This window comes from Symphalangus syndactylus, chromosome 2, assembly GCF_028878055.3.
Source record: "Symphalangus syndactylus isolate Jambi chromosome 2, NHGRI_mSymSyn1-v2.1_pri, whole genome shotgun sequence".
Lineage (NCBI taxonomy): Eukaryota > Metazoa > Chordata > Mammalia > Primates > Hylobatidae > Symphalangus > Symphalangus syndactylus.
The window spans coordinates 44,952,729-44,976,285 of record NC_072424.2 but is presented as its reverse complement, the minus strand read 5'-3'; the positions used below and the strand labels follow the sequence as shown (position 1 = coordinate 44,976,285).

Below are 23,557 nucleotides of genomic sequence, written 5' to 3'. Positions count from 1 at the left end.
TCAAGCCACTCCCCAAACTAAAATCTCTTAACATGTCTTAATAAAAGAGTAAATGCAATATAGAATGTATAGTGTTGTAAATATGGTATAGAAAATAATGATGTCATTTTATTCAATGTTATTCCATCTGAAATGCTTATCTCTTTCCTCTTTTACCCTTGATAACAGAATGATGAAGACCAAACTATTTTTTGGCAATTTATTAAAACTATGCCTTTGACCTACACTCCTCCTTCAAAGTTTGAAATCAATTATTTTGGGTATAACTAAGAATATTTTTTACAGTCCAGAAATATTCTTTTTATTAAAAAGATTATCAATGCACAAGATACTAACTGGATAGTCATAATGCAAGTTAAAGCAGCTAATGAATATTATGCATTAAGAAGCATGTGATTGGATTATGCAAGAACCTTGTTATCAAAAATAGTGTGGAAAAACTTCAACCAAGATGACTTTCTAAAAACGATTAATAGACCTACCAGGCATTCTAAATATTAAATTGTTAAGAGAAACTAAGGGCAAACAACTACTTCGACTGCATGATATATGTCTGTCTGGATATTCGAGAAATTTAAGATTTCTTCCTTTACTTATCTATAATCATAGATAAAATTAGAAAATAGAATAATAATATAGTTATGCCATATATTTTATCATAGATTTTGTCACAAGCTATCTATATTCTAAAGAATTGAAGATCAATGAACCTATATATTTTGTAATAGACAAGATAATGTTCCATTTTGAGGAGCCAATAAATGAATCGCCATTTGTTTTATTTTTATAAGTTAAGTACTTAGAATTGTCAGACTGCTTCTCTCACATTAGAATGTAAAATTTATGAGGAAAGATTTTTGTCTATTTTGTCTGTTTTGTTCACAGCTCTATCTTGGCACCTAGAGCAGTGCCTGGCACAAGGTAGGCACTCAGTAATATGAATGAATACTATGTGAATAAATGTTACAACAGATATACATAAGGTATGACAGTAAGTCATATGTACACTCAAGTATTATTAAAGTAATCAACTTAGCTAAGTGATGCATGCTCCCTTATTTCCATTGCTTAAAATAATTTTGAAACTCCACTTCCAGAATCACTATTATTTTAAAAACCACGTAAGAAACGTTATTCCTTTAGCCCTATGTAATTTTGGACCCCAAAACATCAGCCAGCTCAAACAACTTCCCCTCCTTAGTCACCAGAAATTGTACTGAGGGTAGAGATGTCCACCACTGAAGGTCTGCCAAATACATGAACTCTGCATAAGAGCAAGTATAAGAAGGCCTAATTTCAACACTCCCAGACCAGTGGTCTGCTGACCACCACTGACTGCCCTGTAGCAAAGTTTGAGACAAGTATGTAGGAGAATTACTTTTTAAACTCATCATGTTAGAGGCCTTTTCAAGACTCCTTAAAAACATGACTCCCATTACCTGTCACTGTGCATGACTGGATTAAGTATTGCGATTTTATATAAATTTATAAATGAGCCTGATGTCATAAACCTACTTGAAATACCAAATACACTGATCTATTTTTAAAGGGTCTTTAGATATTCTTCCTAGTTAAATTCCTAATTTTAATTTTGCAGGAATTTTATTTTCTGACAACCACTAAACAATGGACATATTTTTACCATAAGAATGTTTAATTGCATATATTCTACTACTAATATCAGTCTTGCTGCTGGACATTTCAAACACTTTTTCCTCAGAAATATAGATTCATTTTTACACACTACAAGTAGTGAGGTGAAAAAAAACAATTTCTTCAAGAAGTGAGGGGACTATCAAACAATGTTAAACATTGATAAACCCAACACTGATTGACTTTTCTGAAACAGATTCAGAAATGACTGCATAATTACTTCCTTAGATGGTTCCTTTACAGCAATGCCCAGCTCAGTGCCTCACATATAATAGAAGCCTGATAAATATTTGTGGAATTAATGAATAACGACTGTTTAATAAAAGGAAAATCTCTGATAATAACCATTTTAAAATGATACCAAATTACTTATTTTGCAGTTTATTGCCAATCATTCCGTGTTTAAATGTTATTTAAAATAGTATATCTTCAATAAAATACTTGCTTATGTTCAGTTAATTTTCTATATGTCCTTTCTCTTACTCATCAAGTCAAGCATCTTCTCCTATATCTATCCATCTATTTGCTCTTTATAAAAGCAGATCTTTGCTAATTTTCAGAAATCAATAAATCCTTTTGAAAATCTGATTTTTGAAAATTTGAAATTTATGGACTTTTCCTCCAAAAAACATACACGGAAGTTTGCACATAGATTCTAAAAAGGCTTGGATCTCCTGAAGCACCTCCATAGACCCTTGCAACTAGGACCTTATGTTAAGAAGTTACATTTTATATTTCTGCATAGAAGTTCTATTAGTCCATTTTCACACTGCTGATAAAGACATACCGGAGACTGGGGAAGAAAAAGAGGTTTAATTGGACTTACAGTTCCACGTGGCTGGGATAGCCTCGGAATCATGGTGGGAGGCAAAAGGCACTTCTTACATGATGGCAGCGGCAAAAGAAAATGAGAAGGATGCAAAAGCAGAAGCCCCTGATAAAACCATCGGATCTCGTGAGACTTATTCACTACCACAAGAACAGTATGGGGGAAACTACCCCCTTGATTCAAATTATCTCTCACCGGATCCCTCCCATAACATGTGGGAATTATGGGAGTACACATTCAAGATGAGATTTGGGTGGGGACACAGAGCCAAACCATATCAGAGGTATACTCATATTTGCATGAGTGTATCTGAGGCAAGATACATGCACATAGTATTATTCAGTTAAATTATCTTATTGCATAATCTCTGCCAGGGAGTGAATTTTTGTGAACACATGAACTGTTTTAGACTACTAGGATCTCATTGGCTCCCTGTGGTAATAATTTACTTATCCACAGGCTAGGAAGTCAAATTTGATTATAACAAACTCTCTTAAGTGGTAGATGTTAGGTAACATGGGGTACCTTAAATGGCGCCGTACCTTAAGATGGGGCCGGTTCCGGGTTCTTCTCCCCTCCTTGACCGGGCACTGCCTGAACCCGCCAAAAGAGGGCCAATCAGAAAGAAGCATCTCCCGCCTTCCCTTGGGCCCGCCCCTAGCCCAATCCATGTAGGCTCAAGGGATATAAAACCCAGCACACCAGCAGCCCTCTCTCTCTTCTCTTCCTTCTCTTCTCTCTCTTCTCTTCCTTCTCCGCTTGATACCTCCAATAAAGATCTCTTGACTGCGTTTGGCGTGCTCTGGGTCTGCCTTTACTCTTTCATTGGTGCCATGACTCGGATCGGGACTCCCCACCCCCCTCGGTGGGACCCCGATCCCTTTCGGGCTCAGTCCAGACCCCAGCCGGTCTTCGCTCATTTTCCTGTTCGCCGACCTCTCCACCCAACACCAGCCTCATCTCGGTAAGTTTCCCCTTCCGGTATCCGACATTAGTCGGCCGATGCCTATCCCAGCCGCCCGCGAGGCCACCATAAACTTATTCCAGACTCGGCCCACGGGGAACAGGGCTCTTTCCTCCTCCTTCTCGCTCACCAGGCCTAGGTCCCTTCCCCTTCTCGCTCCGAAAACCTGGTACCAGGTGGCCCACGGCCCTCGGCCTTTACAGGCCTCTCAGTCCTTTAGTTTTGATGACGACCAACTCGAGAGTTCTGACTCACGACATGGTAATCTGATAGGGGACGCCCTACTCAGCTCTTTGCCATACATTTCCGCAAACCTTCCCTTCCGCAATGGGAGCCTCTGCATCCCTGCCAGCTGACTCTCCCTTACAATGCCTTTTAGATAACTTATCAGCCCTTGGTTTGGCTGCTGATCTCAAACCTACACGCCTGATTAAATTTTGCACTCAAAACTGGCCCACCTGCCCCCTAGACAACCAAAACAGATGGCCCACTTATGGGTCCTTTGATCCCAACCTTCTCTGGGATCTCTACAACTATTGTGAGCCAACAGGAAAATGGGCAGAGATCCCCTACGTTCATGGCTTCTTTCCTCTACGGGACAAACCCAACCTCTGCCTCCCTTGCAAGCCGCAACACCTTATCGCTGCTCTCAAGCTACCAACCTCTCCTTCTGCTCCCTACTTTGATCCGGCCGATGAACCCCCCCAGTACCACCACCCTCCACTTCATCTTCCGGTCGCCGCTCAACCAGTTGAAACCGGCTACCAACCTGGACCACACGAAGAACCAAACTGCTTACGCCCCGCTCTCATGCATCTCCTAAGTCCTCTTCTCTGGCTTTCCGCCTCTCACATCTTTACACTTTCCTCCGCCGGCGGGCCCTCTTCCCAGCCCTATTCTCACTATGATAGAAAACGGCTGGGACCCTCTCTTCCACATGTTCCACTTCGCCGTCTGGCTCCCACATCAACAAACACACCCCCTTCCTATATTATACCATTAAAAACAACGCCTCCTCCCGAGCCATACATATGGACAACCCCGCCGACCCGGTCTGGGGTCAGTCAGTTACGGGAGGCATATATCCCAGCAATGTCTGGGAATATCCAACTCAAACCTTAACTATTTCCCGTTCCCTCAAAGAGTCCATCTCTAACCAAACCTTTAACCAGCTTCTCCTCAGAAACTACCAGCTCCTAGTGACTTGTAAAGACACGGCAGACTCCAGAGACAGTCTCACACCCTGCTGACCTCTTAAACGGCCAACGACCGGCAACAGATACCCAGGATTGGGGGGGGAGGGGGTAGGCCTGCCCTCGCACCCTAAATTAACTACCATCTTCTTTGCTCTTCGGGCAGACCAAACTCTACCCCTAGTACCCCAGATGGCTACAGCAAGCCGATTCTACCAATTCTTAAACACCCTTCGCTCAGACAGCTGGCTCATCGCCAACCCATCCCTGCCCCTCAACTGGCTCACGGCACTGGAGGACAAGGAACATTCATGGACTTCACGTCTAATGAAGTCTTCATGTATAGCGCCCTGTTGCTTGGCCTCATACTCATACTGTACCCCATGCACAACCCTGACAGTTCTCCCTGTGCCCCCTCCCCACAGCGCCCCCCACTCAGCAGGAAGCAGCCAGATGAACCACGACGCCCATTTTCCCCCATTTAAGAAAACAAAAAGGGAGGAATGTTAGGTAACATGGGGTACCTTAAAATGGCACCGTACCTTAAGATGGGGCCGGTTCCGAGTTCTTCTCCCCTCCTTGACCGGGCACTGTCTGAACCCGCCAAAGGAGGGCCAATCAGAAAGAAGCATCTCCCGCCTTCCCTTGGGCCCGCCCCTAGCCCAATCCATGTAGGCCCAAGGGATATAAAACCCAGCACATCAGCAGTCCTCTCTCTCTTCTCTTCCTTCTCTTCTCTCTCTTCTCTTCCTTCTCCGCTCGATACCTCCAATAAAGATCTCTTGACTGCGTTTGGCGTGCTCTGGGTCTGCCTTTACTCTTTCAGTAGAGGTTAAGAAGGAAGCAAGAGACAGGCAAGCAAAAAACCTCAAAAAGCAGCTGGAAATAGGTGGTAATGGGAAAGCAGGTACTTAAAAGAAGGGTGCCAGTTTATCAATGGGAAAGAAAGAAGTTAAAGACATATATAATCTACTTTAATCCTAGTAATTTAAAATAACTGGTAGAGCATGGTGGCTCACACCTGTAATCCCAGCACTTTGGGAGGCCAGGGTGGGAGGAATGCATAAGGCTAGGAGTTTGAATACCAGCCTGGGCAACACAGGAGGACTCCGTTTCTACAAAAGAAAAAAATGAAAAACAAACAAACAAATCCAGTATTGGTGGCTCTAAAAAAAAGAAGAAATAATAAAATAAAATAATGAAGGCAAGAGAAGATAAATAATGAAGGCAAGAGAAGATAAATAATGAAGGCAGTGAAAAAAACCCTGCAAAATGTAGGAACAATGGAATTTGTCCAGCTCTATCCTCTAGGTGCTACAAATAAAACAGAATTGTAGATAAGCAATTGAAAAGATATTTAAAGGACAGGAAAGTCTTTAATTGAACTAATGAACTTCCAAAGCATCTGACATTCTAAGAGAACCTGGATTTTTATTTCCAAAGACAAACCACACAAGCTGTAACTTGCAGATAAAAATTTATATGGAATTTCAAATTGCATGAAGTTTAAAACTTCATGAAGTTTCACATTAAGGAGCGGAGGCTTCTCTCTCTCGTCTCATAGAAACAAATCCTGAAAATACTCATCAAATTCTTCTTCCCTATTTAAAAAAAAAGCATACATATTAACATCAATAATTAGGGTAAAAAAATTACTACATGATACATTATATGAGATTAATAAAAATAAAATACTTTAAGTCAACATATTGGCTGATTCTGCTATATATCAATATATTCCCATGATTCAGCCATCAAATAATTCTTAGTTTCTAGAATAATCATAACTATACCGAGATTAAAATAAAAATATTTCATATGTTGGTACCTCTCCCTAAATGTATTACCTAAAATTTTGCATTGAAATACTTGTGAAATGTCATTGCTTCTCTTTACTTTGTGGGCTTACTTTGTAACTTCTCTGTTCATTTTCATTTTAAATTATAGTCTGCTCAAGAAGTGAATAAAAAAGAAACTATTTTTAAGGAAAAATGTAAGCCTAAGTTATATTGGAGAATAACTAAGGGGAATTGGGTAAATCTCCTTAGGCTGTAGTTTTTTTACTACACTGAGCATAGTAAATATATTATGCATTTGTAACAGTAAATATTATTATTTTACTTTTTAAAAGACCAGTGTGATAGCAATATAGCAGTGTAGAAGTGTACTTCCCATGCAAGGGACTCCCTTGCATAGGTTTATGATAATCACAGTATGATGGAATAGGCTTCTCTGGAAGCTTAGGAAACAGCCATCCTCTGAAGAAATCCAAGCAAGGACAGTTCATCTGTTAAAGTGAACTGATGAAAGATTTATTTACCAGGAGGAAACTGGATGTGTTGGCTGCTTATGACAATGGCTGGGAATAAGCTCTAATCTTACCAGGCTAGGCAGTCCTTGGCATTAAATAGAACACATAGATCACCATGATGTTGTATTTTTCCATTAATAAAGCTGTGGTTATAGCTTCCTAAACTGATTGAAAAGGTACGTATTATCTATTAATATCAGCACTTACTGTGATTTTTCGTCTGTCTCTGGTAGTGGACCCTTCCAAAGTTCAGATTCTGAAGCACTTTCTTCCTCATCAGAGTTTCCTGTTCATTTAAAAGAGATGATTTTTAAAAATCTATTATACTTAAAACACATTCTGAATTATTCGCCAATACAATTAACTTTTTATCTAACTCAGCTTCAACTTTTATGGCTCTCTAGAAAGTTATTCACTCTCACAGGTGCAATAAATTCTTTTAAAACACATATACATAAGCCAAGGGATACCAAAGAGTCTCAGCAAAAAGGCCAAGGATTTTAAGTCTCATCGAAACTTCTCTAAGTTACACTGAGTTAAAGTAGCAATTCCAATATTAACTCTTATAAGTGAATTATCTCTTGCAATATAGTTGTCTCTGATCTAGTTTCTTCTTTTTCTTGGTTACACAGAAGACGTGCAAGTTAAGATTTACATTTGTGGAGAACATGTTTACATTAGGATTAGCACATTAAGAACTGAGCTAGTATGTAAGACCAGCTAGTTAAATTATTTAAAAAAAAATTGTCAGACATTTTAAAAAACCAATGCTGATTACATAATGAGAAGAAGCCTGTTTCAGTGAAGAAACTGGCATTCTCACACATTGCTGGGAGTGAAAATTCTGTAAACCTTTTTCTGGAGAAAAATCTGGCAATATAGGTCAGTTTAAAACACATACCCTTTGACCAGCAATGCTGCTTTTAGGAATTTGATTACTTACATACATAAATAAGCACCTCTGATACATATGTACAAAGACGCACACCGTATAACAACAACAAAAAAACAACCTAATTCCCCACCAATTAGGGATTAAGGACTGGTTAAATAAATACTATACAGCTGTTTAAAAACACTAGCATATCTGTATGTACTGCAATAGAAAAATGTCCATTCTATATCAAATTTTTAAAAAGTTACAAAAAGTATGCATAGTATAATAGATATGTTAAAAACATATGCACATTATATACATACATGTAATTTTATATATGTATTGTAAGTTTGCAAAAGCCAACCAAATTTAACAGTGATTATATTACCTGTGGGCCTGGAATACTTTTACTTTCTATTTTAAACATTTTCAAATTGTTTGTATTTTAAACAATGAGCATGAATTACCTTCAGAATCAGTAAAAACAATAAAGACACTTTATTAAAGATGACAAAATAGACATGTTTCAAATAAATCACCTGTATTAGTCAACTAAAAATTTAAAAATACTGCAAAATTATCAGATAATAACATTATAATCCACAAAGTAGTTACATTAGCAAACAATTCCTCTCCAATAATGATTATTAGTCTAAAAAAGAAATGGCACAAATGTGGCCTGTCAATACAGAATGTCCTTTAGTTAAACACAACATAAAAATAAAACAGCATTGATTTGTTACGGTGGTTCTAGCCTTTTACCTATTGGACTCTGATCCCTGAATCAACATGTGTGTCTAAACTTTGCTCCTAACTGAATCTATTCTGACACCAATTCTAGCAAAAATGGCAAAAGCAGGGGAGGGCATTTTGTATTCTAATGATCTACATACAAATGATAACATTTTAATTTTGAAAACAAGATTCCTGGCTCAATGACAGCCATCGCTGGAATGGCCAGTGTCCCAAATTGATAATGTGAGGGAAAAAAAGAATTAAAATCTTCTCTTATTTTTATGAAAACTCACTAATATGAGATAAAGAAAGCAGAGAAAAACTAATTAGGCCTAGAAAGGTTATTACTATTGTATTACTCTGCTAATGTTAATGATGCCAGAGAACAAAACCTACAAGGCCTTTAGAAGTGGACAGCTGTTATCTTGTTCCCTTCCAAGAGTACTTCCCACATGCCAGCTTTCTTACACCACTTTTCTGATACCAGTCAATTTTACTAAATAATCAAGTCAGTTTAGAGTAACATTATAAAATAACTGTCTTAAAAAATACCCACTAAAAAAGTGGCCAGATATCCCTAGAGAATCAAGTCCACAAGACTGGACTAAATAACCTTTAAGGTCCCTTATAACCCTATGAATCTATAGTATCCTGTTTCCCTGAGGGTTGGCAGTCACTACAAATCATTGCTATCATAACTGTTACAACCTGCCAGGGGCGGGAGGGGTGTTACTAAGGAAATAACAATTGGAAGAACAGGCAACACAAAAGAATGCATCACTGTCAAATCTATTCAGTAATTATTGGTAAGTAGGGATCAGAATTTAAGTCACTGACTTTCTGAGTTGAAAGGGGATCCTGGAGGTCATTTAATCCAACACTTATCCAATGAATGAACCTTCACTGCAACACCTCCAATAACAAGTGCCAATCCAGTCCATGCTGGAACACTCACTACTCCAGAGGCAGCCCATTTCTCCATTCGTTTTGTCAGACAGTTCTAAGGGACAGGTTTTTCCTTAAATTAAGGCAAAAATCTGTCTTTGGGCAGTTCTGCCAACCCAGAGTCATAAAAAATAAGTCTCCTACATAGTAGCAGCCTTGCAAATATCCATAGAGTAATTTCCATGTCTACTTCCTCACCTCTTCCCTCCCATCCCTTCACTCTTCTCCCAGGTAAACATCTGCAGTTCCTCCAACATTCTTCCTACAACATAATTTCAAGTTTTCTCAATACCTCAGTTTTTTTCTTCTTGACTTGCTTCAAGTTTTCAATGTTCGCTTTAGAGTGTGGTGCCTAAAATTGTATACAATTTTTCCTACATGTTTTGAATAATGAAAGTAGGTCTATCATCTGGTTTTTGTGGATATTATATGGTAACTAATAACTTGCACTACTGAAGAAATGGCAAGTGTCATGGTAACAAATGGACAGGTCAGATTTTTATAGACTTAACTTTTGATTTCATCAATTCTAGAGAACAAATACAGGATTTATATGTCTGTATTTTTCTTTTCTCCGATAATAATGATAGCTACAGGTCATCAAGGACTTACTTTGCGTCAGGCACATACTTTACATGTATGTTTTTTCATTTGATTCTGATAATAATCCAACAAAGTAGGTCTCTTTATACCCATTTTACAGACAGAAGTGAAACACAGATCAAATCATTTAATGTGGATCTGTACAATGCATATGCCAAAACTGAGGTATAAAGAATAGACATACAGTTGATTTCACTGATGAACAGTTATTGACTGATGATACAGGTAAAGGGCATAGACTTTGGAATTATAAACTTATGTTTAATCCCAGCTTTGCCATTAACTATTTGACTTTGGACACTTTACTTCAATTCTCTGGTTCTTGGGCGATCTCATGTGCAAGGTGACTACAGATAACAATACTTGAAATTTGTTAAGAGGGCAGCAAATCATCAAGTTGTGTACTTTAAAAATATACATTTTTAAAAATTGAGTTTCTTCATTCATTTAAAGACATTCTCTAGGTCTTGATTTTTCTCATCTACAAAATGAGGATATTATATGCACATTATTAAGATTAAATGAGGTAACATATCTAAAGCATTTGTTAATGTGCCAACAGAAATTGAGTTTTTCTCCATGGATTTTGTTTTAATAATCCAGACATCAAATGGGTTAAGAAGGTAACTGAGTATTGTCCAAATGGAAATAAAATAAAGAGCAAAATGTGAGGTCTGAAATTGCCAAGACCATGTAATACAGATGACTGACCACCTGAGAGGATATCTGGGGTTGGCATACCATAACAATGTATATGTTTCATGCTTGCTATGGTAAATAGCTTTCTGGCTGCTAAATAGCAGGTCAGCTTGAATTGGATAGTTTGTTTTTTCAAGACCAAATTAGCTAGAGGTTTCTCAGATTGGATATAGTCTTCACAGTATTCACCCTGCTTCTACTAGTAAAAATTTGACTTAGCTGAGGAGAGGTAAAAGAGCATTAAGGGCTATTTCTAGGAGGCAGGGAAGGATTCAGAGGGCAGGGGTGAAAGACAGTGGGAAGGAGAAGGCAGGCAGAAGAAATAAAAGAATAATATAAATAAGTGATTCAAGAATTTGCCCCAAAAGATTTTTTAAGGATAAAAAATTAGAACTGAAAAAGGGGAATTTTTTCTATATTGCATAAGCATTCACACCTCTCATTGTTGGAAATGGATGAAAACTAAAATACACTTTCCCACTTTAGGCTGTGTACACCTTTGTTGAAGTATGTATCTATGATTTCATCCTGAGATAACATTGGTCCACTGGTCTTATACTTGAATGTATTTTCGAAACTGTCACTGCATTTTACCTAATTTAGGAAAGGACCTCCTGATAAATTAGAATTTACGTGGAGAGAAAGAAAGTGTTAGTGCTTTAAGACACTTCAAATATGTTGAAAACAAAGTTGGTACAAGCAAAATAATTATAAGGAATATACTATATTCCTAAGCTAGAGGAATACCTCCATCAACATCTCCCTCTCTGCTAAATTTTTAAACAACAAATATCTTAAAATTTCTATTTTTCTCAGTGCAAAATTTCTGATCATTGAATATTTAAAATTTCTTGTTAAGAATTATACTAAATGCAAATAATGTTTATATTTGAGTTTTGAAATTTAGAATAATCATCAAACTTTTTTCCCTGAGTTTGCCACAATAAATATTATTTTAAAGTCATAAAAAATTTTTTTCTTAATTCTTAGGTTTATAAATAACCAAGTGACCAGGCATGGTGGCTCACACCTGTAATCCCAGCACTTTGGGAGGCCGAGGCAGGCAGATCACAAGGTCAGGAGTTTGAGACCAGCCTGGCCAACGTGGTGAAACCCCATCTCTACTAAATATACAAAAATTAGCTGGGCATGGTGATGGGTGCCTGCAGTCCCAGCGACTTGGGAGGCTGAGGCAGGAGAATCACTTCAACCTGGGAGGCGGAGGCTGCAGTCAGCTGAGATCGCGCCACTGCACTCCAGCCTGAATGAAAGAGCATGACTCCATCTCCAAAAATATAAAATAAAATAACCAAGTAAGCCTAGAAATCTCAAGTTTCTAAATTTCTATGAGATAAGTCCAGAGAGTATAAAATGAATTAGATATGCTATTGAACTACACCTTATTATTAGGCCTTGAGCCTACTACAAGTCTTTAAAAAATTCAACATTATATTACTGTTTAGATTCAAAGTTACTGTTTGTTATGACACAAATGGATGTACCCTTTTATAAACCCACAGAAGACTCTTCTCTCAAAACTGCCAGCAAAAAGCTGAACACTCTAGGAGTTCTCATTATCTTATGGGTATAATTAATCTTTCTACTGCTGGTTTCACTCTTAGGTTTGGTTGTTAGGAAGAACACTGACAAATCTGTGATCTATCTCTCCAATTATGCAGGACTTTTTGGAATACATCTGTGTGTATAAATTTCACCTGTAGCTTTACATTGCTATTCTACCTTATTTTTCCATTATTCTGACTTTTTTAAACTTAAAAAAACTTATTGTGTATGTTTTTATAAGTCATTTTGAATACTTTATGGAATATTGCAGGGAAAAAATAATAAAATTTGCAGCAAATACTCAACGAAATCCAATCTGTTTTGATCCAAACTAGTGAAAACCATAGGCCTAATTTAAATCCATTTCAACCTCATCCCTTTATCTTTCTTCCTTCACATTTTATAACATGAAATTGAAAGATATATCCATTGTATTTACTGGAAAAATCTTTAATGCTCTCTATACTTAAAATAATAAACTTCTTAATGCCCTTAATTGAGGAATAAATCCTATACACTTTCGGCCTTTTTTCTACAGTTTTTCTCATGTACAAAAATAATTAACAAAAACAAAAAATAATTCACATCAGAGCGAGATACAATTCATGGGAAATCTACCTCAAATGCATATTTTTATTAAATAAATACTTGTTACTTACTAAGTACAGAATCTTCGGATTTCTTTGAAGATGAATGTCCTGAAAAGGAAACATCATAGATAATAATTATTAACTATCATCTTGTAGTAGTACAGTCATTGTAGCTATAACCAGAATTCTTAGCAATATTCTAGTTTGCTTATAGTCTTACAGATAAGCACTTCACTGTTTTCTAATCTTTCATGTTCCTTAGTCTTATCTCCCTCATTAAAATGTTACGTTCTTTTAGGCAGGGATCATATCTTATGTGCTCATATGGTCTGTAATAGCCAGCACAAAACTTAAAAAATAATGAATACCTGCAAAAAAAATCTCATATTGCTAAAAACCTCACAGATTAGCTGCAATATAAGCAATAATTTATTATCTATAGATGTTCAACATTTGAAAGCAGTTTACAAATAAATACTTGCTTTTTACAGTATCTTTTCTAAAGTCATATGCAGATGAGCATTAGTTCTCAGAAACTGATAAGAACACATACAATTATATTATAGAACAAAAATTCTCAGCTCTACAATGGTCATCCAGTGAGAGAAACAGAGAGAGAAAGGCACTGAAGATCTGTCAGTGTAACCAAAAAAAAAATCACCACGATACAGAGCTTCCTGCAATAAGACCTCAGGGAAAATATTTCTGAAGGATGATAAAGTAAAAAAGGGCAGGTGACAGATGGACAGTAACAATTCCTCCAATGTTCCTGGATAGGAGGCCTCGTAATCCAAAGTTTTTGGCCCCTTTAGACCAGATGAAGAGTATAAGAACTACAGGGTAAGGAAACAGGAAATGTATTCTTTCCTGTCATCCCTCTAATGAGGAACATGATATCTGCTTCCCAATATCCAAAAGTCTATAGGTAAAAAAGACGTTAGGCTTAAATTGGAGGCCCAAGAACATAATTAGAACCAAAGGGAGGAAGCTGTAGATTTTGGCTGAATGTTAAGAGAAACATGCTAGCAATTACAACTACCTGAAAATGCAAAGCATTATTTTTGATAGTAGTGGGTTCCTTTTCCCTGGAAATGTTGAACCAATGCAGAACAATCACATGATATACAGCAGTGCCTCTCTCAAACTTTAGTGCATATGATTCGCCCTGGGAACTTGTTAGTAGATCTGGAAGGGTCTGAGATTGTGAGTTGCTAACAAGTTCCTAAATGCTGCCCAGAGGACCTTATTTTGAAAAGCAAAACTAAAGAATATCCTTTCGGTCGTGATTCCAGGACTGATCTCTGAAGTTCCTTTCAACCTTGAGAAAATGTGGTTGAATTCACTGATTCACTGGCCTACATTTACTGAATGCCTACTATGGGAGCAAGCACTATTAGGAATTAGAGATAACGAAGTAAACATGACACACAGTCCCTTCCCTTACAGAAAATAAACAGTTTATTCCAAGGATACTATATATTTCTAAAGGAGAAGTGACAGGTATTATTGGAATGTGTAAGAGGAACATAATCTTATTTGGAGAAGTGAGGAGAAGGGTGTCAGGAAGGGCCTTTCCAAGGAATTGAGCTAAGCAGAAACCTGAAGGATGACGTAGCTTTTGGGAAAGGGGTGATGGTGAGACGGATAAGATTCTGAACATTTTGCCAAGACAGTCTACCTAAATATCTTGTTCTCCTCATACCTGCCAAAGCAGACTGGTCCTTAAAGTCAGCTATTGATCTTTCTTACTTTTTCTCTCTATCCATTCATTCAGCTATCTAGTTCATCCATCTATTACTTACTTAACATTTTCTAAGACGGTAACCTAAAGCAATGGGAGTTGATGGGATTACACTGGGAGTACAGAGAGAAACTAGAGAAATCTAGGTAAGAGCCCCGAGGAACTCTAACAGCTAAATGTAAGACTGAGAAGGAACTTCTTCAGTTAAAAGCAGCTAAGGAGGTTGGGTGTGATGACTCATGCTGGTAATCCCAGCACTTTGGGGGGCCAAGGTGAGAGAATTGCTTGAGGCCAGGAGTTTGAGACCAGTCTGGGAAACAGCAAGACCCTGTCTCTGCCAAAAAAAAAAAAAAAAAAAAAAAATATTAGCTAAGTATGGTAGTGCAGGCCTGTAGTCCCAATTAGTTACCTGGGAGGCTGAGAAAGGAGGATCACATGGGCCTCCGAGGTTAAGCCTGCTGCAGTGAGCCAAGATTATGCCACTGTATTTCAGCACTCCAGCCTGGGGCCTGGGTGACAGAACAAGACCCTGTCTTACAAAAAAAAAAAAAAAGCATCAGCTAAGGAGAGGCCAGAAAGATAGAAATAAAATAAAAGGAAGTTGTTTTGAGGCATGTCAACAGTCCAAACGCAGCTGAGATGTTAAGCGTTTATTAATTACTCTTCAAGTCTGGTCCAAATTAAGGTGGTCTGGCAAGAAAGAATCAAATGAACGATAAAGTTAATTCTAGATGATCCCAGATAAGATATTAAAGAGTCCCACATGGTTTTCCTAAAGGTTTGCTAAAATTTTGTTATTTTCTGTTATATACCATAGAAGTTGGGGGTAAAAAAGCTATATTTCTAGAGACTTTGCTTTCAAAGGCACTCTAAATAGAGAATGCATAAGAAAGAGATGTCTCAATTCCACCTTGCTTTGGTCTTCTATCCCTGAAGAATCTTCAAAGTCTTTTACTCATTATTATTTATGCTGAACATGAGCAAGTGGGGTGCTAGGGATATAGCAATGAACAAAGCAGGCAGAATCTCTGCCTTTCTTTGGCTTTTACATCATCATATGTGTAATAATGTAAAGTGTCAGGAGCCATGACAGCATTACAAATGAGAGTCCTAATTTAGATTCAAGGTGGGGGATGAAATCAGGAAAGGATCCTTGGAAATGACATTTAAGAGCTTAGACCTGAAGGATGAGCTGGGATAGAACTGAGGGTTTTAGGAAGAGAAGACACAGCATCCATGTAACCCCTAAAACTGAAAGAGGCTTGACATTTTCCAGAAACTGAAAGGCTACATGGGGGGAGTGTGAACGTGAGGTACAGAGTGGTGAGAAACAAGTCTTGTATAGTACACAAGTTCTGGATCGCAGATAACCTTTTAGCTTTGTCCAGGATTTTGGTTATCAGCCTAAAAACAACAAGAAATCATTGATTTATGGAGCATGGATTAAGAGGAGGGAAGGTGGGATGGCAAGACAGAGGCAGAACCCGTAAGGAGAATATAACAGTAGCCTATAAGAGAAAATATAGTGGTTTGTAGTAGGGTGGAGAGAACTTGAGAAATATATACTCTGGGGGTAAAATTCACAGGACTTGGTGACAAATTAAACATAAATAATAAGGGGAAAGAAAGTATCAAGGATAATCCCCAGATTTCTGATATTAGTTTTTAGGTCAACATAGGTGTCATCTACTGATGGAGCACTAAAGGAAAAACGTCTATAAGGAAGATCATGTGCATATGTACGCATAATATGAAGGGTCCAATCCCAGCCCTGAACCTGAGTATTCATCTACCTGATCTACTTTGATTGTACTGAGTAACATTTTATAAAGTAGAGACTAGTTCTTTCATTTGGAATATGCAGTGATTAACATGGTATCACAGTTGTGATAAGAATGAACATATAATACAATGAAGGCAACAAATTTCTTAAGTGACACATTAAATATTTTACTAGCATATAAGGATAAATAAGTTTTTAAAACTCAAAACATATTTTTAACATTTATTGGTTAAAATTTACCTTAGCGTGGAAAATAATTAAGATAGAGACAAAAAGGCATTCTGCTACAAATGCCATCTCTCAATAAGCAATAAAATAACAATATCTTCCTCTCACCATCTATCAATTTTACGAAGTCTAAAGGTTGGTGACACCATATACTTGAAGCTATGGGAGTAGACAGTATCACAAGGGCACGTAGATTTAAACTCTGCTACATAATGAATATATCACCATGTGCAAGAAGAAGTAAATGCTTCTAAGAATGCAGCATAGCTAATGATCTTCATAGCTGGAGCAAGAGAGCCCTCTCCTGTCCAAATATTATATTAACATTTGCTTGAATCTAATTCAATTACCTATCTAGATTAGTCTGATTCACTATAAATTACAGCCGATTTGACTCTATTATGGGCTAAAAAAGCAACTAGAAGTAACCTTCATAATAGCTAATATGCGCCAAGTACTACCCAAACTGCTTGATGATCTATCTCATTTCAACTTCTGAACAATTCTAAAAGGAATCAAGACCATTTTACACATGAAGAAATTGAGTCTTAGAGAGCTTAAGGACTGCTAAGGAAAAAGCAGGCAGTTCTAAGTATATGTGCACAGCACCATGCAAGGCTCTGAGAACACAGATATATGACAATCTTTCTCATTTCTAGAAACTCATAAACTAGTGAAAAAAATCACACAGGGCATTACAAATAAAATCAGTGTTATAATTTTATATTGATTTATAGATTATAGACTGTTTAAAGGCACTGATCAAAGTGCCCTTCACACTCTTATTTGAGTTTCCACAATAAGCTTGACCAGTATGAAGTCCAGGTATTCACCTCACTCCTATATACATAAGAAAAATAAAGCAGTTCAGTGACTTATCCAAAGTAACAAGTCTGTAGGTGACAAAGCCAGGAATTAGAAAACTGTTGGCAATATTATACTATCTGCCAAAAATGAACTAAAATTAATCCTTAATTAAGAGGAGTTCTTAAATCTCCTGTAAGTCACTTTAAGTTCATATCTAAATTCTCAGCCAGTTTCCTCTCAACTACCATAAAATGAAATTCTAAATGCATTCACCAATTAGATGAATGAAATACGGCAGATTATATTTGATGCTCACAAATGTGAGTAAATGCCTTATCTTAATTTCCTTTTACCTTTATCTTTTTTCTTGGAGGCCTCTTCTGCAGAAGATAATCTGGATTTTTTATGTGATGACTCTTCATAATCTTTTTTAGTTTTATCTTTTCTTTTTTTTGACTTGATTTCTTTTCTCCTTTATGTTAAACAATATAAAATTAAAGTTAACTTTTCCAACTGAACTTTTCAAAAATAAAAACCATCATACGAACAAAAAACCAAAATCAGTTAAAATACTTATTTTTTAAATGTGATTTATATAATAAGGAACGTTAAGTGAGACTGTAAATATTTTAGGCTTGTATATTAATTAAAATCATTCTGTAAGACAATGAAGTCTTAACACTGACACAAATAATTATTTTCTGTATGTTCTGTATACGACCATACTAAATACAAATTATAATTGTATTTGTTTCCTTCTTTCTATATTCTATCACTTAGCCATTTAAAACAAAGTTACAAAAACAAACTTCATTTCCCTTCACATAATCCATATGCACCTACATGTTAAAAAAGCACAAATAAGATGAAACTGCTGAACAGCTCTAAGTCACCAGTAAATAGAAATTTCTTCTCTTAAGGATAAAGGAATATAGTAAAAGCACAATGGAATGAAAATGGAAAGGGCTTATTGTTAATTCATATATCAACATCAGGCCACTTATAATTTATACTCTTATTGTTGCAGCTTTATCTCTTCTAGGGCAGGTTTACAAGGTTGGCAAGCAATTAATTTTAATAGGTTAAGAAAAGAAATACTAAATAGGAAAAGGTGATAACGCTGAAATTGGGACTGGCAAGGAGAATAGAGACAAAGGAAAAGATTACTTTCAAAAAACTTGTTTAGTAGATTTTCCAAGTTAAAGTACATATACCAAATGCTATAATAGTATTTAATGCAGTAACCACTTTTGCCTATTTTGTAAGAATCATTTCCATTTCGAAATAAAGCTCAAAAGTCAAGGTCAAAACAAATCTCTGCTTCCTTTCAGTATCACTGATGGGAAGGGGAAATAAAAGTTTAGGCTATTCCAGTAATCCAAAAAAGTTTCGGATAGGTGTGGAGGCTTATGCCTATCATCCCAGCACTTTGGGCGGCTGAGGCAGGAGGACTGCTTGAGTCTAGGAGTTTGAGACCAGCCTGGGCAACACAGGGAAACACCATCTCTGCAAAAACTTAAAAAAAAAAGTTATCCAGGTGTGGTGATATATGCCTGTATTCTCATCTATTCTGGAGGCTGAGGTGGGAGGATCACTTGAGCTCAGGAGGCTGAGGCTGCAATGAGCCATGATCACACCACTGTATTTCAGCCTAGGCAACAGAGTGAGACCTTGTCTCAAAAAAATAAAGAATAATGAGGCCGGGCGCGGTGGCTCAAGCCTGTAATCCCAGCACTTTGGGAGGCCGAGGCAGGTGGATCACGAGGTCAGGAGATCGAGACCACAGTGAAACCCCATCTCTACTAAAAATACAAAAAATTAGCTGGGCGCGGTGGCGGGCGCCTGTAGTCCCAGCTACTCGGGAGGCTGAGGCAGGAGAATGGCGTGAACCCGGAAGGCGGAGCTTGCAGTGAGCTGAGATCGCGCCACTGCACTCCAGCCTGGGCGACAGAGCGAGACTCTGTCTCAAAAAAAAAAAAAAAAAGAATAATGAAAATAATAAAAATCCTGCTAATTTTAAGAATTAAAAATATTATTTTTTATTTTTAACAGCTAAAATACTATATACGCACATTTATAACAAAGCTTTTTTTTTTTTTTTTTTTGAGACGGAGTCTTGCTCTGTCGCCCAGGCTGGAGTGCAGTGGCGCGATCTCGGCTCACTGCAAGCTCTGCCTCCCGGGTTCACGCCATTCTCCTGCCTCAGCCTCTCCGAGTAGCTGGGACTACAGGCACCCGCCACCACGCCCGGCTAATTTTTTGTATTTTTAGTAGAGACGGGGTTTCACCGTGGTCTCGATCTCCTGACCTCGTGATCCACCCTCCTCGGCCTCCCAAAGTGCTGGGATTACAAGCGTGAGCCACCGCGCCCGGAAAAGCTGTTATTTTTTGACAACCCATGTGATTGTTTGAAAAAAAAGAAAGCTATTTTAAAATTAATATGCTTATGTATACATTTTATAAAGTTGCAAAGGCTGAACTTTTGACTGTTATCCAGGGCATAAAACCTGACCATCACAAAGGCAAGTTGTGAAGAATCAGTGTGAACATCTTTAATGCCAGGTACTGCGGCAAGCACTTTACATGCACTTTCATTTATTCCCCACAATAGCCTGAGTAGCCTCATTTTTACAGGTGATAAAATTAAGCCTTATAGAGGTTAAGCAGTTTGCCCAAGAAGAAGCCTAGTAAGCAGAGAAGCTGAGATTAAAAACCGAGGTCTGATTTCAAACCCCGTAACTGCAGGACACTGGTATTCCCACACATTCATTGTGGCAGATACATTAAAGCTCATTCAGTAAAAGCCTGATTTTAACATTTTTTTTTTTTTTTTTTTGGAGACAGAATTTTGCTCTGTTGCTAGGCTGGAATGCAGTGGCTCAATCTTGGCTCACTGCAACCTCTGCCTCCCAGGTTCAAGCAATTCTCCTGCCTCAGCCTCCCCAGTAGCTGGGATTACAGGCACCTGCCACCACGCCCAGTTAATTTCTGTATTTTCAGTAGAGACGGGGTTTTACTATGTTGGCCAGGCTGGTCTCGAACTTCTGACCTCAAGTGATCCACCCAACCTGGCCTCCCCAAGTGCTAGGATTACAGGCATGAGCCACCACGCCTGTCCTTGATTTTAACATTTAAAATGAGTATAGAGGTGTCTAATCCTTTGTAAGAATGGCAAACTCCAGCTAAAACACTGTCTAAATGAGACACAAGTACTGCTTTATGAAGTCTGCTTTACAACATAATTTCTAATATTAAAGTGTCAGAACATTGGCTCCAAACTAAAAATTCTAACATCCATCTACCACCCCATATAGGCCTTTACGTTTAAAACTGCTTGGCAAGAATAGGGCATGGTGGACTTCTAAACCCCTCGTTTATGTAGCCATACGACAATGCCAGATTTTCTACACAATCAACCAATTCAACCATCAACCACCTAAGTCTACATTTAGATACTTGTGCAGGTAAATGACTATATCCTGGATTACTAAACATTAAGAATGGCATTTTAAAAGACATTACCTGTGATGGAAATTTAATTTAATGGAACATTCTTGGCATAACCCTAAAAAGAAAAGACACCACTGAATGGCAGATTTTGAATAACCACACTGCTAATCTACTTTTAATATCATAAATTCGCACTTTTTTTATATTCCATTACTATAAGAGGGGAAACAAACAATCTAAAGCAAACAACCTGACCTTCATCACCTCAAAAATGCAAATATATACACGCATACATATAATAAAAATATTAGATTGCTTGAGGAATTGAAAATATTCTAACACTATTTTAGAAAAATGTGTTGTCAATTTGTTCCAAAAACAAACTGTGTTCCACAGGCACATTAACATGTGTCTCACATCAAAGATATCTAATAATAATGTGGGTACAGTCATTTCCTCTGAAATGCTCTAAGAACTTTCAAATGCAAAAGAGCTTTTCAAATAGTTCCATAATTGTGGTCTCTTTTTTTTGCCTTAATCTCAGTTCACACTGGCTGACTTTTCCTCTTGAGCACTTCCAGAAGGAACTCAGAAATCAGTCTGTATTGACGTGCATAAGCAGCATGTGGGGACATTCTTGACTTTTATTAGGTATGAGCAGAAAACTCCGAAGGCACATTTACTTAGGACCCAGAGAAGGCTAAAGGCAATAATACGATGAGGGAGAGGAAGAGCTGACACATGAAGACTAACTTAAAAAATAAATAAAAGAATGACAGACTCTAAAAGACGCATCCTAAGGGAAACTGCTGTATTCTGGAGTATTTATTCCCTGTGGTTTTAAGACTGAGATCAAGAACAATTATGCCTCCCTAAAGTTTTTCTTTATTAATACTGTGAAACAGAGTGAACTTATTTCTTACCTGTGCTACAACGATATCACTGAGTAATCAGCTACTGTGAGATTACACTGCCTTTTCTGATACTGTGCCTCTTAGCTATGTGATGTGGTGGCATTCTCAAGTTAATGGGGACAGAGCCCCACTCTACAAATTACCAGTTTATATTTGACATTAGAGTTATTTTTACTGAAACACCACTGTAATGCTAAAAATGTAAAAAATTGAGGCTCAAAAGTTCTTTGAGACTTTGGGAAGCTCCAAGAAAAAAGAGCACTTCCAGAAAGATATGTTAAAAATTGTATTTGAATTTTAAAGTCTATATATTTTTAAATTAAAGACAAACTTGGAAGAATCAATCATATACCCCCTAAAATCAACTTACTTAATTTAACAAGTGCATTTCTCTTCTCACCATGCTCAATATAACCAAAATTAACTTCCCAACTCTTCAAGCCTTCTTTTTTATCACAATATTTATTTCCACAGAAAAACTGACCTGCAGAAAGGAAAGGAGTATTAGCTATGGTAGTTGGTGACAATATTTATCTATATGATCTAGTATTACCCCTAAAATGTACTTCTAAAATATGCAAATTAGCCATAGTCAGCCTTTAAAAACTGAACAGAGTAATATGTTCAACCAACTTGTATACAAGTATCAAATCAAAGTACTGTTACCAAAAAAATCAGTCACAGAATTCTTGCTTGATAGACATGTTAGCGACTCCCTATTAGGGAATCTTACACTTTGGGAAGACAGTATTAAAGAATGGACATATTTCTCAGAAAGTTGGTTTAAGAAAAAAAAAACAAAAACAAAACAAACAAAAAAAACAACATACTCACAAATACCCCAAAGGAAAAAAACGCACTTTCCAAAGTACACGCACTTATGGCTGGGTGAAACCTTTCAATATTTAATGGTAGTAATAGTTAATAGTTTTAAGTATTAGCATAATGACATTTATTTTAAATACTAGCAGAGATGGCCTTGAAAACACATTTAAAAATTCTAGCACTTTGAGGTGAAGCATAATACGTAGTCAAACCTGATACTCTAAATTTTAGAATAACTTGACACTATTATTAACATCACACACATTACCATGTCCACAATATATTAAAACCTCCAAAAAAAGACTAACTGATAACCTGAGAGAAAAAAAGAGAAATGACTCAACAGTAATTTACTCTGGCAAAAAAGACAAGATCAAACTTTTATTAATTTATATCACAATAATTTACACTAGCAGCAGCAAATCTGTAACCAGCAAATCTTCTTCATAAAAATTAGGAAATTATCAAAATGAATTAGAAAATTATATCCTAAAAAGACTTATTTCTAAATCAGCCTTTTTTTTTTTTTTTTTTTTTCTTTTTCAAGACAGAGTCTCGCTCTGTCGCCCAGGCTGGAGTGCCTTTTAAACTCATTCCCAATGAATATTTTATTAAATCTATATGTTTAGTAGGTAAGGCTTTGTTGTTAAAACAGCAACAAAATTGTAACTTCATAAAAGAAATCACATAAATCACATCAGTAGCTTCCTTTCCCTTTCCTAACTAGTCCTTTATTCAGTTATATGAATTTAGAGACTAACCATCAATTTTTTTAAAAGGTAGCATTATAAACTCACCTGAAAATCTCATCCAATAAAAGTACAACATCTTAAAATTGTGATAGACA

At 37.0% G+C, this 23,557-nt stretch overlaps 1 protein-coding gene and 1 long non-coding RNA gene across 6 annotated transcripts in view; both read right to left on the bottom strand.

Moving 5' to 3' along the window:
* Positions 1-185: 185 nt before the first annotated feature.
* LOC134735422 (uncharacterized) lies at positions 186-4,620 on the bottom strand. Its single transcript, XR_010118521.1, has 2 exons — positions 3,025-4,620; positions 186-2,533 (listed from the first exon to the last, which is right to left on the bottom strand). It is a non-coding gene; the product is annotated as an uncharacterized lncRNA (long non-coding RNA).
* A 1,371-nt stretch (positions 4,621-5,991) lies between these two features.
* The window catches only part of LOC129469040 (protein FRA10AC1), a 33,740-nt gene continuing 16,174 nt past the window's right edge, over positions 5,992-23,557 (bottom strand). For 2 of the 5 annotated variants that reach the window (XM_055255196.2, XM_063630091.1), the window contains exons 9-14: positions 22,256-22,369; positions 21,044-21,086; positions 17,875-17,993; positions 13,032-13,070; positions 7,158-7,236; positions 5,992-6,240 (exon numbers count right to left, since the gene is read on the bottom strand). In XM_055255196.2, coding sequence (XP_055111171.2) covers positions 6,198-6,240; positions 7,158-7,236; positions 13,032-13,070; positions 17,875-17,993; positions 21,044-21,086; positions 22,256-22,369 — 437 coding nt within the window. In that variant the 3' untranslated portion in view covers positions 5,992-6,197. The remainder of the gene's footprint in view (positions 6,241-7,157; positions 7,237-13,031; positions 13,071-17,874; positions 17,994-21,043; positions 21,087-22,255; positions 22,370-23,557) is intronic. The other 3 variants (XM_055255205.2, XM_063630100.1, XM_063630083.1) reach the window with 2 other exon arrangements.